This window comes from Scatophagus argus, chromosome 14, assembly GCF_020382885.2.
Source record: "Scatophagus argus isolate fScaArg1 chromosome 14, fScaArg1.pri, whole genome shotgun sequence".
Taxonomy (NCBI): domain Eukaryota; kingdom Metazoa; phylum Chordata; class Actinopteri; family Scatophagidae; genus Scatophagus; species Scatophagus argus.
The window spans coordinates 9,712,958-9,730,141 of record NC_058506.1 but is presented as its reverse complement, the minus strand read 5'-3'; the positions used below and the strand labels follow the sequence as shown (position 1 = coordinate 9,730,141).

The window sequence follows — 17,184 nt, the reverse complement described above, 5'->3', positions numbered from 1 at the left end:
TGTTAAAGCTAAGGGAACTGCTTTGCTGTCTGTTTTGGGAAACAAAAACTACTTGTCACATAGAGACCTTCCAGAAGCAGCGTGGAGATTAAGAAACACTGCTGCTGCACTATCTGCTAATAATCCACCCTGCCAGTTTCCCAGAAAGTACCAGAAAGTACACAAACCGTTTTACGTAAAAGTAAATGTACTGTACAGTAGAAGTAGTCTGGTTAATGTCTTCAGTAAAATGAAGATCTCAACTTCAGCAACCTGAAACAAAAAAATAGAAGTAGTCCTGCACAAGATCAGTAAGGTCCTGGTGTTTTTCATTCTTAAATGTTTCACTGCAGTGTTTAGGACTCTGATTGGTTCGTCACTGACGTGCATGGCTTGTTAAATATGATGTGCATCATTTATTAACAGGTTGCACCCTTTACAAACAAAACTGCTTAAATTTTTCAAGTCCGGGTTTTGGCATTTTGTAAATAGTTTATTAAACGTTATATGTTGATTTTGTTCAAAATGCACTGAAACCAAACTTTTCCCAACATGGAAATTTACTTAGGCTGATAAATAAACTATTGAGTTTGGGTATTTCTAAACATTAGAAGGCCTCACTGATAAAATATGTGTCTGCTGTTTGTATCTGTAGATGCATCGTATGAAATCTGATTCATACAATGTTGAGTTTTATTTACGGCATGAACACAGCAGTGATGTTGCAGGCAAACTCACATAAGGCCTCATCTACTTGTTGTGTGTTGGGCAACAATGGCTTGGACATTTAAAATACAATATACAAGCCTGCAAACCAGGAGTTTAAACACACACGCCCCAGCGCATGGCCTCTGTATTTACAGAACACGGATGAGTCAAACTGGCGTTAAGCCCTTGAGCTGTGTGTGACACATAGCCCCTAGTGAAGACTCCGTCCTGAGCTCCAACCCCAAATAAAGACATAGGCCGGCGCATTGTTGTCATCAGTTCTCCTCCTGGTGTCAGGCCAGGGAAGATGAAGCGTTTTTCTGCGGCTGGTGTTTAGGAAAGCCGTCCAGGGGACCGAGTCCTGGGAAATGTTTGCATGATGTTGTCGTGCTGTATTATGATCATGGAACAAACTTTGGAAAGTGAATTTGTCTTACCTCATGCTGTATCAATTCAGAGAGACAGGAATGTGCATCCAATCAAATAAAATGTGTATTATCTAAGTCTAAATCTCCACATTTTTGTATGCGATGCGGTCTGGTTTCACTTTAATATGTCTAATATAAGGTCTGGTTTCATTTTAATATCCTGGTACTGAATGTCAAAGATGTTGTATTTCATTGAGGACCGAGTGCAACAGACAAGACCACAGCTAACATTCACGCATGTCCGTCTATTCATTTTTTATACCGCTTATCTGTCAGGGAACCAGCTGACTACGGGCGAGAGGCGGGGGAACACCCCGGACTGGTCGCCAGTCAAGCCACGCTAGAGGCGTGGCTCTGGATGGCAGTGTCAGTGGGTCCATCACTTTGGTCCAGACTGAAATATCTCAACAACCATTTGTCTTGAGTAAAATGTCTCACCAGTCATGGGGTGGATTGACATAAAACTTGCATCTCATTCATGACCTGTAATAACTTCAGTGATCTTTTCGTCTTGGTTTTTCATCAGTGATGGAAGAAGTTCTTTTACTTAAGTAAAAGTAGCAAAATAAAACGTACATATATGTTTTACTTTTGTTGCTTTAATCATTGTTGGGTTGAAGGTATATAATTTTAAAAAGTCTTAAATAAAATCTTAACTTGATAAATATAGTGGAGTAAAGAGTTCAATATTTCCCTCTAAATCATGATGGGCTAGAAGTTAAAGTAGCATTAAATCAAGCAAAGTACAAGTACCTCAAAATTGCAGTAATACAGTACTTGAGTAAATGAACTACTACTTTCTACATCACTGGTTATCAACAAGTTAAAAATTTCAGTTTGGCAAATACTTTCAAACTTAATGACATTGTCATCAGCCTCTGCTGCACTTTACACTAGTTAGCAAATGCTAACAGACTAACTTGCTAAACTGAGATGGTGGACACGGTAAAGATCATACAAGTTAACATAGTCTCTTAGCATTAGTAGTCTTTTTCATTTTGGGTTACATTTGCATGACACTGTAACAATAACCATCATAACTTTGTGATTACAGTCTATAATCTTAGGAATAAGACTAAACTGAAATAGTTCTGTATTTCACTCTGTCAGTTTTTTTCAGTTCCCTGTAGGATGTGAAATATTAAATATTTTGAGAAACACAACTGTGCCGTGCAGCTAATATAATTGTGGTTTTAGAATTGTGGGACACAGCATGTCACCACACCATGCTTGCTCAGCTGATTTAAACGACAAAAAAAGGAAGTTAAAATGTCTGTTTGTTGGAGCTGTTAAAAGTTGATCAGGTGTGATGGTCGCACAGCTTCCATTTTTGAAACAGCCTCCTGCCAAACACATACGTCAACACATGCATTTTGAGTGCACCTTGAACACCTAATTTTTACCATCTTGCTGCCTCAATTCTCTTGCACAAATCAGTGCTATTTTCCCTTCTGAAGCAACAATCATTCAGACAAATGTTATTAGCTTTTGATACAATACATTTCCAATAATAAAAAAAACCCCCAAACAATTCTGTGTCATGCAATGCAACCACAAAAATCAGATATAGAACACGAAGCTATTTGATTCTTGTAGCTGACAGGTTTCCATTCAGCTGTGGGTCTCTTTTATACCTGGAACAAGTGCAAAAAATCAGTAGATATAACAGAAATCTGGCAGCATTGTGGCTGCAGAGAACCACTCATATTGAGGCGGTTAGCTGTATCAGACAAAGGTTTACTTAATTCATACTGTCTGATATATATTCGTGTTTTTGGAGAGTTTTGCAGGTCTAGTATGAGAACCAAAGAATCTCTAAAAGCACCTCAAGCATAGCCTTTCCATTTTATACCAAAAGCATCACTTTATGTGTCCATATTTATAGAAGGAATATTCTCATTACTTTTCCTTTTCTAGCTCAGTTACAGCAGAGGCTTCATGTTTTAAGACCTCAGAAACCTGCTGCTTCCCAGTCAGATTTCGTTTAGACACATTTCTTGTACTTTCACCCTCATCTTGTCAGCTTTTACTTTCTGTTCTTTGCAGGCCAATCTGATTTGGCCATGACCTCTGTCTCAGACAAATTATGCCAGACTTTAAAGCTGCTTCTTCCCGGTCTGCTTTCATCTTCACTCCTGCATTCATCAGAGTCCAGTTCAGGGCGCGAGATCTTCGTAAGTTTTGCTCCAGATTGCATCCATCCAGCTCTTTCAAGTCTTCCGTAGCACCACTCCCGTCTAGATATTCACATGACTCCTCAATGAGTTAACATAATAACAATTTCACAATAAAAGTCTAATTGCTAAAGTTCCTAACCCTGCACGTAGTTTTACTCATGCAAGTCAATAAAATAACACTAGTAACTCTCTTAATGAAGTTTTGCGAACTGTCATGTTTTCTGAGCTGTTGGTAAAACAAGTATTTTAGAAAAAATAATAATAAAAAAGAATCTCCATCTCCAATCTCTGAGATTCTACCATCTGCTTTATGGGGAGTTGTTTACCTGGAAACAGAATGACAAACACCTCCCACAACCATCCGATCATATCTTAAGGTGAGCTACCCAAACTACCTTTGGTCTATTTCTCACTGTGTTTAAAAAACATCTCCATCAGCTTCGCTTGAGACCCGGCTCAGATTGTTGCATTTCCATATAAGTGACAAGTGATGTCCAAAATCCTCCTGTTTTTACCCTCTTCTGTCCCTTTTTTTTTCAAGTACCTTGTCAGATTTTCTGAGACAGTTTATTTTCTTTTAATATTTAAATACCAAAATAATCATCCCTCAGAGGAAGCATACAACATCCAACACATTCATTTCAGCTTAAACTTCAACTTCAATGCATCACCAGTCATTTTAAGCACCTTTTTCCTTTTAATTCGCTCTTAAAAATCATATATTTGTCTGTTTGCGTCTTTGAACAATCGGTGGTACTCACTGAGCGTCAGTGATGCTTTAGATCAACAACACACATCTATTACTATTATTATTATTATTCTTATTATTATTTTCTGTTATTTATGTGACTTCTCCCCGCATGGTGGATGAAAGACAAGATGTTGTGACGATCTCTTTGCAAAACCTTCATCTGCCACTGAAAAAACCTCAGTAAGTGCAACCAAAGACAAATAAATGAGGTCACTATGCTGGGATAACATACATTACATTTTCAGGTAGGCACAAAGTCAGAGAAATAAGCCTTCACATAACACCAGTATGACTAGTTTGACCATCCATTCTGAAAGAAGAGTTTCACTCATTAAGGCGTACCTAATGGTGTTTTAAGACCTTATTAAATATGTAAGAACTATAGCTGAAATAGCTGAACACTAGAATGATAATAAGAGTCACATTAAGCAAGATTTGATAGGATTTTGTCATGTCATTGTTGTTTTTTCTACAAAAGAAACTTAAATTTATAACCAAGTCCACCTTTCCTTTCTGCCCTATTTCACATTTTTTCCTTGAGACTTCCCTCCAGTTTAAACAGCTACAAGAAAATCCACATTTGCATGATTAATAAGTTACATTTTTATACATACACACATACAGAGGGGAGCTTGGAAGTTGCTTGGCACATTCTCATGCTTGATCAACCTCCTACAATCTAAATAACTATACAAGACACAGTAAAACAGGTCTTCTCACGCCAACGTTTCCCTGTTCAGTCATGAGGCTTCAGCATGTACAGGAGATGAAACAGGAGCCTGCATGGCCACGGTTAACACTTGTCTGCATAATCATCCTGCAAAAGGAGGGCGTACACAACCCAAAGCACTAAGTAACATGGAACAGTTCAGCTGTACATACAGTATCTTCACATACTGATAAAGTTTAGATTCATAATTTAATCTGTATATACTGTATCTTAATATGCTGGTACCAGGTATTCACAGTGACTCTAAAATAAAATTACAAGAGGAAATTTGTACAAGAAACAAGAGAGTCTGAGTGACTGGTGAACGTTTGGCATCCCTTTTTGTTGCAGTTTAGAGTTTTTCCTTTAGTTTGCGGTTGAGTCACTTCAGTTTGATTTCGTTGGGATTCGGGAGAGCTGCCTGGGCTTTTCATTGGCACTGAGGAGAAGCAGTCCGACTCCTCTGAACACGTTTGTTTATTGGCGCCGTCAGCAGTGGACATAAAAAGGTGAGGTAAGGTGGCGTCAGGGGGATGAGATCTTATCCACCTTCTTATGTTGAGCAGGACATAACCTGGGCAGGCTAAATAAAGTACAGCATGTGCCCCGTCCAGTGCTGATTTTACAAAACAAAAGTGCTTGAACAACACAGAAACACACACAAACACACACCAGGGTGGAATGGCAACATTTCACCTATTGTCCTTACCGCTACCACTCATAAGCCATACTAAACAATTACCCAAAACGGTCACTGTAGACATCCGCCAAACACAAAACATATTTAAATACAATATTCTGTATTTCACTATTAGTTCAAGGTGTTCTATTCAGACACCTAAAGCTATTTTGCCAGCTGAAAGAAAAGCTGCCTTTTGGCATTTTGTGGTTCAGGCCAGCAGGAGGAGATCTTCTACAGTATGGCTGCTACAATAGTGAGGTTAGAAGAAAACAGCTACAGGCTATCATGGAAGGAAGCTGAAGCATTTCTTTCCTGCCATTGTCTGTGTCTTCAGGAGAGGTACGACCCTTTTCGGTATCACTTTTAATATTGTTTTCATACATACTTCCAGGAGGAACACGCATGCTCAGTTCTTTTTTTTTTCAGTTTCCAGTTTTGTCTTTTTCGGTTGTTTTTTTGGTTTTTTTTCGTTTTGTTTTGTTGTTTTTTTTTTTGTAATTGTCTCTCCTTAAAAACTCCAGAATGTCTTGAATACAGTACTACTGAGAAGTGAAGAGGACAGAGAGTGATGTCCTTATGTAAGAGACCCATCACATGTTTTGAAGTAGAAGGCAGCCTACGGGCTTCATATTGTCATCTTCCTTTGTTTTTGTTTTTTCACTTGTTGCGTTTCGTTTCAAGGCCTTCCACACACTCAGTGCCGGGCAGAACCACACTCAGACACTGCAACTACAAGTCTGGCAGACAAGATAGCAATACTACTGATCACATATATTATTGGTGATATATATGTACACTTTTGGTCATTTCAGATAAGACACCACCAAACATGCTATACAGTGTCTCTCTCAGTCTTAATTGCCACTTTTTATGCAAGTGCTATTTAGCCCAGCTTGTCAAGTATTTTAAGCAAGGTACAGTAGGAGATGCACACACACACATACAGGCACACATGTGGCACACATCCACACACATACTACATCACCCACACCAAGAGAAGCACTCTGGCATAGTACACCAACGCAGCTGTCTGAGAGCCACCCGTTGGTCAGTCTATGACAGGATGGTGAAAATGTCTTTATTCTTTTGTATGAGTTAGTTTGCATACTCCCTCACCAACCAGCAGGTCCAGGATTCAGACTGAGATTGAGACTGTGGTAATACACAGACCGAAGAGGAAATGTGTGTGTGTGTGTGTGTGTGTGTTTGCAAATATGTAGAACCAAAATTAGTACAGTGAGCGTACAATCACGTTGCACGATTTGCATCTTTCTCTCTGCTGATTTGTGTGTTTGTGCGTGAAGTGGCCTGGCTAACAGGGCTTGTTGACGTTGCACAGCAGCTCGGTGACTTTGATGAGACGAGCCACCGTGCTCTGCGACTCCTCCTGCAGCCGCTGGTTATTCTGCCTGAGGCTCTGCACCTCGGCCTGCAGCATCGCCTTGTCCTCTTTCTCCTGAAAGACATCGGCACACAACAAAACAAATGCCGTCGCTCAGATCGCAGTGGCAGGAACGGGAGGGGAGCGACAGGTACAGCGGTGGCTTTAGGGAAACTAGTGGGCACACATAAAAATGAGGCTTAAAATAAAACAACATAAACTGACATGTGCAGTGCAGGAAAAATAAACAGTCAACTATCTTATTTTCTTTGACAGAATATAAGATAGTTCAGACTCTAAATGACAGTAGTCTCATTGCTTTAGGGCTTTAGGCTGCTGGTCGGACTGAGAAAGCAGCTGATCACATATAAAGGCTATACAGCAGCAATTGATGATTATTTTACATAACAATAAAATGCCATAACGTAGTGAAAAATGCAAATCTCAGGTGCCCCGAGCCCAAAGTAACATCTTTAAATTGCTTGTTCTGTCCAACCAACAGTCCAAACCAAAGATATTCAATTTACCATCATATCAAACAGAGAGAAAAGCAGCAAACATTTCACATTCACTCCATAAATGACAGACGATTAATCTTTCATCAGCTGATTATTTTTCTGTTGATAAACAAGTCAATTAATCCACTAATTATTTCAGTACTAAATGGGTATTTTACAAATATTGTTGAGAGTTAATAGACTAGATGATTAAAAAATTATCAATTAGATGAATCAATACTGAAAGCAGTCTGGTCGCAGCCCAAATCAAGGTCTTAAAAATAAATACAAATCGATTCATAAAATTTGAAATAATATTTTCATGTAATATTTTACAACATTGACCAAAAATCTTCAACACAAGGTCCACCTGCGTGCTGCTGGCTGACTACATGTTGATGAGAGCCACAGGAACACAAGTGGACCCTGTGTTGAAACAGTTGTTTTTGTCAAGCAGCTCGTTCTGAGGTCGAGAATGAGCCTTTGAATTTATCACATCCCGTATGGTTTGACATGAAAAGTAAACATAGCAACACATAACTGACAACAGTCCTAAAGGAGTAAATATATTTAAAAATATGTAGGATATTGGAACGTTCAAAGAATATCAAAATGTTAGTATGTAAATTTGCAACAAATTCTGGATAAATAAACGCTTTTGAGTGTTTTTGTATTCAGTGCACCTACAGTGAGTCAGCTGTGACTTGAGAAGGCTGAAAGGATGGAAGGACTTGTATAACAAAAGGCTGCATCAGAAAACACAAATCATCTCGCTCCAGTGACAAAAGCTGAAGCAATTGAAGTACTTTTTTCCTACCTGCTGACTGTCCTGTGGAGCTCACTGAAATTGTTATTACAGAGAAAAAACATTCATGAAAGTCAAAGCACCTTTTGCAGATCATCTTGCAGCTTCCTCAACATGGCTTCCAGCTGCGATACCTTCTCCTCCAGGTGGCCTGGAGAGTCACTGCAACAGAGACACGCAGTGAAACTTTGTCACACATTGTCCCTGCTTACCTTTAACGAAACCTCTAACACTCAGAGACCAATTTACAGTAATTGCTATGGCCGACAGGCAGAGCGAACCCATCCCATGATGCATTTCGTCTGACTGTAGCTCTACATTGATGATTACGTCCTGCAGAGCAAAGCACAAGGAGTCTCCTGGTGATGTGAAAAGTGTGATAAGCTGTGTGTTTTCAAGTTTGATGAATAATGATGTGCTTGTATATTTTAGCTTTTTGTTTTTGTTTGTGAAAGTTTTAAAAATACAACATATAAATGTTGTCTCATTGTAGCCACCAAATGTATGAATTTCTCTAAACTTGCACATAAAAAAATGTTATAATTACTGCAATTTTTGAGTTAAGTTCACAAACAGATACGAACATGAGGTGATGAACTAATACAGTAAATGGAGTGTAACTGTACTAGTGCCTTTTTAGAGCATTTTACAAGCCAGATGGAGCTAAATAATAGTGTAATGGTCATCAGTGCTGACCTCTGCTGTATGTGGGTGGACATAAACTGCGCCTGTAGAGGCTTGGACTGAAGAACATTTATGTTTGCTTGTATTGCTATTGACCCATTCCCTGTTTTGCTTTTTGCTAACACGTCTGTGCAATTTGAATGATCAGAAACAGCATGGAGGAGAGAAGTAAGGCGCCCGAGGAGCTGGAGAAAGTATAGAAGTAAAATCAAATGGATTGGAGTGGGAGTTCGACAGAATAATGACAATGACAGTGAGTCAGAGACAGTGTGTGTGTGTGTGCGAGTGTGTGTGTGAGCATCTGCGTCTGCAAGCGCATAAGTGCACACTGAGTCAGCATGAAGGCTCTCTTTATGCCATTGCATTGACTCTAACAGTTGGATGTAGCCGATAAAGTCTAAATAAGTGAGAGAGAATAAAGGAGTGGCTGTGGAATGATGGAATGTGCGCAATGATTCAGACAAGAAGAAAACCAAGAGACTAACTGCAGAGATATCGAACTGTCTGCTTCACCTTGTATAGCAACCCACCTCTCCTTAAAGTCTTTCTGCTTGCTGTCTGTCTGCTCTCCTGCTTGGGAGGGGTCTCCAGCTTTACGGTCTGTGGGAAGGAACATTAGACACATCAAAAAATATCCAGACATACAATAATAGAAATGAGAGGGACAAAGATCCACTCTGTCCCTCACTATAAAGTGCAGATCCAGTGCACTCATATGGAAAGGTCAGCTGTCCATTTCCATTTTCAATTAAATGGACCAAAGTATGTGGACACATGAACATTACACCTATAGGTCACTGCCATGTATTTCACCCCAAACTGATATGCAGCCATACCAGCCTGTAGTCTTCTTTCCAAAAGAATTTTGGAACCAGGCCGCAGGAAATTCACTCCCATCCAGCCACAAGGGCATCAGCGAGGTTGGACACCGGTGTGGAGTGATGAGGCCTGGTTCACGACCAGTTTTCCAGTTCATGCTGGATGTGGTTGAGGTCAGGGGCTCTGCAGCCACAAAGCTGGAAGCACACTGTTGCCTAAAATATCACTGTGTGCTGAATCATTAAGGTTTGACTTATTGCCTGAGACTATAAAGTATGCAGCTAAGGGTGTCAAAACGCAAAAATTCATGTGTTGGATCTGAAGACTGTGAAAGAAAACAACAGCTTGTTGTATAAAAACAGTTGCCCACCTTCTCGTGACAAAGCCTCCAGGATGCTGCGGCAGGCTGTGGCCAGGTCAGCGATGGACTGCCACTCCTCCTCAGTCGAATCGGTCGTCTCTGAGAGAACTGAGAGACAGAGATCAAGATTAGCTCTCTTTTGCAACAACGCCTTGATTACAACACATATGAAATACCATGCATGAAGATACAAACACAATTAGGTCAAGGACGACAACAACAAGGACACTGACACTGCTCTGTGTCAATCAATATAGATCTAAACTGATGAAAAAGTCGGAACATATCTCAGTGTAGCAAATAAAACACAGCAAGGACAACAATCCAAAAGAACAGTGGAACTGCAGACTTTTGAGCAGCTGTTCTACAGTAACAAAGAGCCACCACTGGGGGGTGCTGCTGTGTTAATGCTGGTCAGATTCAGGGGCAGAATGTGGAGGGACAAGGAGGGAGAGCTATGATTCATGCCTGCAGGTTTCACTCAATTACGCTACCGACTTTGTAATGTCTTTCTGGACACAGGTCCATATCAGTATAAAAATATTAAACACATTAAGCTAAGCTGGATACAGCAGATGAAAGTAAAAATGTCACTGACGGTGAGTTACACATGCTTTGCATAACCAAGTTTTGGAAAATTACGGCATGAAAAATTAATAAAAACCTTTAAAAATGACATTTTTTAAAAAATGACATTCAAGATGCCACAACGATTTTTAAAATCTATTAAGGCCTTGAATCTTTTAGTTTAAAACATTGTGATTCACTTTAATGACCTCCAGGCATCCTGTGAAAAAATGTTACGTAAAACAATCAGAGGTTTCAGGAGCCGCCCCCACAAAAATCAGAAGAATCTGATGAGAGGATGAGCAAGTATGCTCTTACGGCGGTTAAATGATGAGTCTCATAGTCTCAACGGAGGAAGAGCAGATGGTGTAAGAGGGGCTCCTTGATTTGGGGCTGCCTAAAACTCCACCCCTCCCACTACCCATCTGTCCCCTTTTTATCCCATCCCTGGCAGGGGGTGGCAGCAGAGCAGGGGTGATATTAGATTAGCGGAATAGGGGGCAGCGTGGATGAAAGAGGAGAGACAAAGGGGATGCAGTGGGGAGCAGAGGGAGGATAATGAAGAGAGGGGGTTTAAGGCAGAAAAAATCTGGAAAAAAGGAATTAAATCAGGCAGAGATGATTTGCAAACATGTGTAATTGTTCCATTTTGGCATCACTTGAGCAGTCGTGTCAGCTGTTGTGTCTGAGAAGGGAGCTTCGTTTTGAGTCCATAATCAGGGTCAGAACATCTTGAACATCTCTGTGTGACCTTTGTCTCCTTATTCATGTTCACACACTAATTTTGTATTGTACACGCAGCTACAATAGCTTTTGTTACAGGGATTAAAAATAGATACACGTATTGTGATAATATTTTACAATGTCCAGCAGTAGAGAAGTACTTACTCTTGGTGATGGAGTTATGAAGACTTAGAGCTCGTGAATTTCTTTCGGCTCGGTCCACACATGACAGTCGGGAAGACGAGTCGCTCGCCGAAGCTTTGTCTTCACCAAACTCAGCGCCCATGAACTGAAGACACAGAGATGGAGACAGAGGGGAAACAACTGTGTCAGAAAGGGGACAGAGCGCTGTGGAAAAACCACTCAGATGTCCTCTCGTCTCAGTCAGTCACCTGTTCGTCCTCCACGGAACCCTTGGGTTTGACAGCCAGGATCAGATCAGGTGTGGCGTCTCTCAGCTCGCCGACGTTCTCATAGATGTGTTTTCCCTTTAGCGCCACATTGTCATACATGTGTCTGTCCACCGGTGCAGGGAGAAAGGAGGGAGAAATGTGGTGGTGATTGGGGGAAAAAAACCAAAAAGCTGTTGCTGCTGTTGATGCTTTGTGACATTTTTTTTTCCTATCCAATCCAGAGGTCAAAACAGAAACTGGAGCACTTAGATAAGTAATCTCCAGGATGGAATAGATTATGGTCTGATTGATGTTTGCTGTCCTGCACTCACAAAATCATCTATCAAAAATATCATATCTGATGCGATTTTGGTCAAACTCTTCAGTTCTGCTTTGTGTGACAACAAAAAACAGTCAAATTCATTTCGGTGAGCAGCCGAGTTTAATATCACCCTCATGAATATTTCCTTTACAATTTCCTCTACGAGCTGCTTTTTGGAGCTCTCGAGGGAAAAACCAATCAGTGTGTGTAAAATCATTTGTCAGGCAGATACATACATGTCCTGCTGTGTTTCTCTCCTTGGAGCTTAACACTTTCAAACATTGTCGTGACTGTCAGATAATGACCTCGGGAGGATGAGGAAATATTACAATAATAATACAACTTTCATATATAAACTAACGGAAACTTTCAACCTGCCATTAAGAGTTGATCATTTGCTGCATGCTGGAGGTTAAAAAAAAAGCTTTCAAATTGAAAAAAAAAAGGCACATCTAAGTGAATCTTCTGATGTGAAATGTAATTTAAAAACTTTTGCATTAAGTTAACGCACTTCAGTGATGCAGAGTGACACACTTCTCAATAATCCTTTCTGCGCTTTGTCCTTTGCAGGAAAAGTGACGCACTGACTCTGAGATTAAATTGTGATGAGTCAGCTCCAGTTTGAGGATATTTTCAGCCATGTTAGATGATTTAAGAGCCCTTTTACATGCTGGTCTCCCACTCTGGAAAGATTCTCACAAAGCAGCATTCCTTCTTAACTCCTATTATCTATTTCTCCATACTGCCTCCATGACACTCATGTGCCAGACATGTGACACGAGCTTTAGCGAACACTCACCCATCACACGTATCCCTCAAGGATGGCCGCCTCTCCAAAGAGCAGCTGCGTGTTAGCTGTGAGGTGTTGCCCTCCTGGCTCTGATTGGCTGGTTGGTCCTGCAGTGAAGTGGCCCGTAACAAAGGTAAGCTGGGCAGCGAGAGTAGCGAGTCGAGACTTCTCTCACTTTGCCCTTTATCAAACGACTGCCCTTCGCCCTCTTCGGCCTCCACCTGCACCTCCATTATATCCGCCTCACTGACCCCATCCGCCTTCAGCTTGTCCTGCTCCTCCTCCTCCACCTCCTCGTCCTCTTCTTCCCTCTCGTCCAGCACCCAGGCCTCTCCAGACTGATCCTCGCCGGGCTTGCACTCTGCATCCTTGATGGCTTTCTGGTACAGCTCAGAGAAACTTCTACAGAACATAAAACAATATACTTAGTGAGAAGAAAACAATCGAGCTACAGCTTCTCTGTGAACTGTTGAGTCATTAATTAATCTGGAAGGCAAAAACAAATCTGAGATGGAACAAAGGGCTATATTTGTCTAAGCTTCTATGAAATTCCTTTGAAATCACTGAGCCTACATGATTCACTTACTGTGAAGAATCAGTACATCTTTATGACAATTTGTGCTTTGCTGTCACAGAATAAACATTTTAGAAGAGAAATATAAATAAACTGTGTGTGTGTGTGTGTGTGTGTCCTCTGAGGATGCTTCTGCTGCCAGCTTTGAAATGCTGCTCTAAAGTCAAGAGCTGCAGGTGTGTCCAGTTTAATTTTATTTATTCCAACAATTCAGTCCACAGCTGTTTCTGCCCTCCAACTTCAGCTGAGTGGGACGTGCACTGGTAACAGTGGGAGGGCCTGCGCCAGAGTGATTAGAGATCATTAGAGGGATTGATTGGTCGTTAGCCAGCTGGTATGATGCTGACTGCAGGCCGTCATCAGCAGCAGACTGAGCTGTGACCCCTGAGTAGCACGGCTCTTGCTTATCTGACTTGTCCGACTAACCTCCCCCTCCTTATTTGCTGTCAACCTCTCTCATCCCCTCGCTGGGACTACTCTTCGCTTTCTGGAGTACACTTTATACCCATGAGGCCCGTCTCCAGTCTCACCCTGTGACCCAAATGTGTCCTCGTTAGTGCTCTTTCTCTCTCTCACTCTCTCCCCCTTCACCTCCTCCTATCTGCAGCCTCACTCACCTGCGAGGCTTGCCGTTCTCGTCTGGTGGGATGACAGTGATGTGGATTTTGTGGGCGGTGCGGAGCAGCCTGGTCCTCTCCTCAGGGCTCAGGTGAACCAGTGAGTGTCCGCACAGCCGCACCACACGAGCCCACAGCTGCAGGCCTCCGCTCTCGGCGTAACAGAACCGCTGCAGCTCCGTCACGAAGCCCTCCTCGTTCATCAGGAAGCCAGGCTGGCCGACTCCGTCACGCAGGGGGGTAACCTCAAAAGCCTCACAGCCTCGGGTAACCAGCTGCAGGTGAGAAGAGGAAGAAGAAGATGAATGAATCAGAAATACAAAAAGCACACACTGCAAAATTTCCAGACACAATCACCCACCTCTAGCCTCTGCACCACCTCTCGTATATCCTCGGCTTGGCTCTCCATTACACTGATCGACACGGACTCCCCGCGCTCATAGAAGATATCCAAACAAGGGCCTCCCTCCTTAGTCTCTGTCACTGCCTTCCAGCCGATGACATCTCTGCAGGAGCAGTTAAACACCACCCTGCGTGTGCACCTCTCAATGAGCACCACAGACTCAGCTGACACTCCGAGCAGACAGGGTAGCCTGAGCTCTCCCGCCTCCCCTTCATCTCCCCTGTTGACCATCACAGCCCACACCAGCGCCCCGGCGCTGTGCAGCTCGACCCCTTTGGCGCCCTTCAGCTTGTCTTTGCGCTTGCCTCCCAGAGAGAGCAGGGGGAACTTGGTGGAGGAGTCGATGGGTGTGGTGGTCACATAGTTTTCGGCCAGATCCTTCAGGTATTCCTGTCGCGTGCGCGTAGCCATGGAGCGGAACTTCTCTGACTTCTCCGCAGCGTTTTCTGCATTCACTGCCTTCGCCAGCAGGAAGTCTCGGAAGGCAGGCGAGCGAGGGAAGCGGGCCCCCTTAGGGAACAGTGGGCCAAATAATGGGATGTCTTTAGAGCGAGTCACAGCCACCCTGAGAGGAAAACAGGAATGACAGAGTAAGAGAGAGGGTAGTGCAGAGACATTCAGTCTACATCTTGTTTTCAGTGCTTGAGTGCTGTGTAGTACTCTCCAAAATTACAAACAATTAAACTGAATCTCATAAAATGGTGCACAGATTTGTGTTTTCTCATGAGCAGCTCCATAAATACAGTGATGTAAGAGGTGTAAGAGTGCACATAGTAACACCCATCTTTATTTAGATTACACTTCCAGTGACCACCTCCAGAGATTTCAGCCTGTAAAAGCAGGGTAAGGATTTTTTGTGGGAAAAACATGCATTTATTTTGCAACAGACAGAGTGCAACAGAAAGTCAGACCTGTAATAGGTTTTGTCAGTGCAGGGCTCATGAACCTGAACGATGATGAAGACATGTTGAAAATGGGAGCGGATGGACTTTGGAGTGAAAGGCAGGGCGCCTGGCTCCTGGAACACGATTGTCACGATGTCGTTACCGATGTGTCGTTTCCTCAGCAACTGACAGAGCAAAACAGACAGAGAGAGAGAGAACTGTACTGAACAAGCAGGCTGGAGTCATTTATCAGCTCACTTAACTGGTTCTGTTTCAGTGTTTTCTATGTTTATGGTTTTGATTAATTTTATTGTTGGATGCAAGGGTGAAATTGCATTACCGTCTGTATGTACCATAAGTGCATTTGTTGATTGCACCATGAAAAGTCACCAGTTAGTGGGGATCCAAACAAAGAAATAAAAATCAAAGTTGTTCATTGGAATAAAGGCTACTTTGTCAAAAGGTTAGTGCTGAAGTCAAGTACCTAAAGCAAAGCACAAATCAGGACTTAAAAAACACAATGCTTGGGAGACTACAGTGTCTTCTAACTTCAACTTCATTGATTAATCATTATGGAATTTCTTTATGAAAAAAAAATACTACATCTTTCAAAATAGAAAACAAAATTAGACCTAAAACTTGATGTAAAAAACACTTCAAGGAGACATCTCACGGCTTTGTCACTACCATGTTTTGTTTCATTTAAACCTTTAATCTATATTAGTATGTCATGTCCGGTTTCTTTGTAAGTGACAGCAAACAGGCTTAAACTGCAGACTGCACATAAAGAGCTGACAGTCAGCTGAACAGGAAGGCTGCCTGAGAGGCGACAGTGAATACCTTCATGGTGGGAGTGAACACTGGGGGGCAGGATTTTTATGTCATGCTTGTTGCAGAGTACAGAGGCTTTTTCTAAAGCATTTACCAAAGCATGACAGTCTGAACAGAGATGGGTAATGAGGGTTGCACCGAGACTGATGCAGTTTCTTTAGCAACAGAGGTGAAACATTTGAGAAAAATGTCAAGTCTGTGAACTCCGAGAGATGAACGTGGTATTGGAAATACTGCTTCTGCAACACAAAGGGCAGGAAAACTAACTCTTACATCATATCTGTGTTGAAATATAGATGGGATTATTTTACCTGTTGTGTGTTGTTGGCTGTGTAGGGCAGCATGGTGGACACATGAAACATTATCTCATAGTCCTGGTAGCGCGTGTAGAGGGAATGTGTTCCCGTTGAATCCGCTACACAAACATGAGACACACAGAAAGACACACATAGAGACACAAGAAATTTGGCCAAAATCAGTCAGCGTCTCTGAATGAAAGACTCAACTCAAACTGTCACAGTCAGGGTGAAATCTGTCCCATTTGCTGTTCTCTGCTGCTCACTGAAGGGAAAACAGCTCCAAGATAATCAGCAGTGACTATGCCATTTTGCAGGCGTTACTCAGATTACATGTGGCTAGATAGCAGTTATCTTAGGCTTTCAGTGGTGCACTGATGCCCTTCGGATAATGGTCCTGCGACAAGGTGAGATCCAGCCAATGGATCTGGGTGTGGTGTATGTTTTCAGCTCACTCTTGTTGTCCAGCTGAGCTCGGTATTTCTCCCAGCCCTTCAGGCGCACCCGCTCCCCGAGCAGATCCAGAAACTCCTCAAACGCTGGCCCTGAGCTCTCATTGTTGTACATGTCTTCCTCTGAGCTCTGCCCGGCACGGCAATACATCACCCCAACCTTTCGCTGGAAATTCAGCTATATCAGAGGACAGAGAAGAAGAATCATTTGACATCTTATTTTACAGCTCAAGATGTTGTCAGAGATTTCTGTTGTAAAATGTTGTACACCTACACAGCATGCATTACATTAATCCCCTTCAGCTTTTAGGCCAGAGCTCAGGCTGCTCAATACTTCAAAGAGAGAGAGTTT

General features: G+C 42.1%; 1 protein-coding gene across 7 annotated transcripts in view; it reads right to left on the bottom strand.

Moving 5' to 3' along the window:
- Positions 1-3,969: 3,969 nt before the first annotated feature.
- The window catches only part of zmp:0000001168 (signal-induced proliferation-associated 1-like protein 2), a 33,524-nt gene continuing 20,309 nt past the window's right edge, over positions 3,970-17,184 (bottom strand). For 5 of the 7 annotated variants that reach the window (XM_046409924.1, XM_046409925.1, XM_046409922.1 and 2 more), the window contains 12 exons: positions 16,836-17,010; positions 16,396-16,499; positions 15,281-15,438; positions 14,328-14,934; positions 13,967-14,241; positions 12,785-13,177; positions 11,664-11,787; positions 11,437-11,560; positions 9,991-10,089; positions 9,332-9,401; positions 8,201-8,279; positions 3,970-6,890 (listed from right to left, as the gene is read on the bottom strand). In XM_046409924.1, coding sequence (XP_046265880.1) covers positions 6,747-6,890; positions 8,201-8,279; positions 9,332-9,401; positions 9,991-10,089; positions 11,437-11,560; positions 11,664-11,787; positions 12,785-13,177; positions 13,967-14,241; positions 14,328-14,934; positions 15,281-15,438; positions 16,396-16,499; positions 16,836-17,010 — 2,352 coding nt within the window. In that variant the 3' untranslated portion in view covers positions 3,970-6,746. Of the gene's footprint in view, positions 6,990-8,200; positions 8,280-9,331; positions 9,402-9,637; positions 9,829-9,990; positions 10,090-11,436; positions 11,561-11,663; positions 11,788-12,784; positions 13,178-13,966; positions 14,242-14,327; positions 14,935-15,280; positions 15,439-16,395; positions 16,500-16,835; positions 17,011-17,184 lie in introns of those variants that run through there. The other 2 variants (XM_046409926.1, XR_006845162.1) reach the window with 2 other exon arrangements.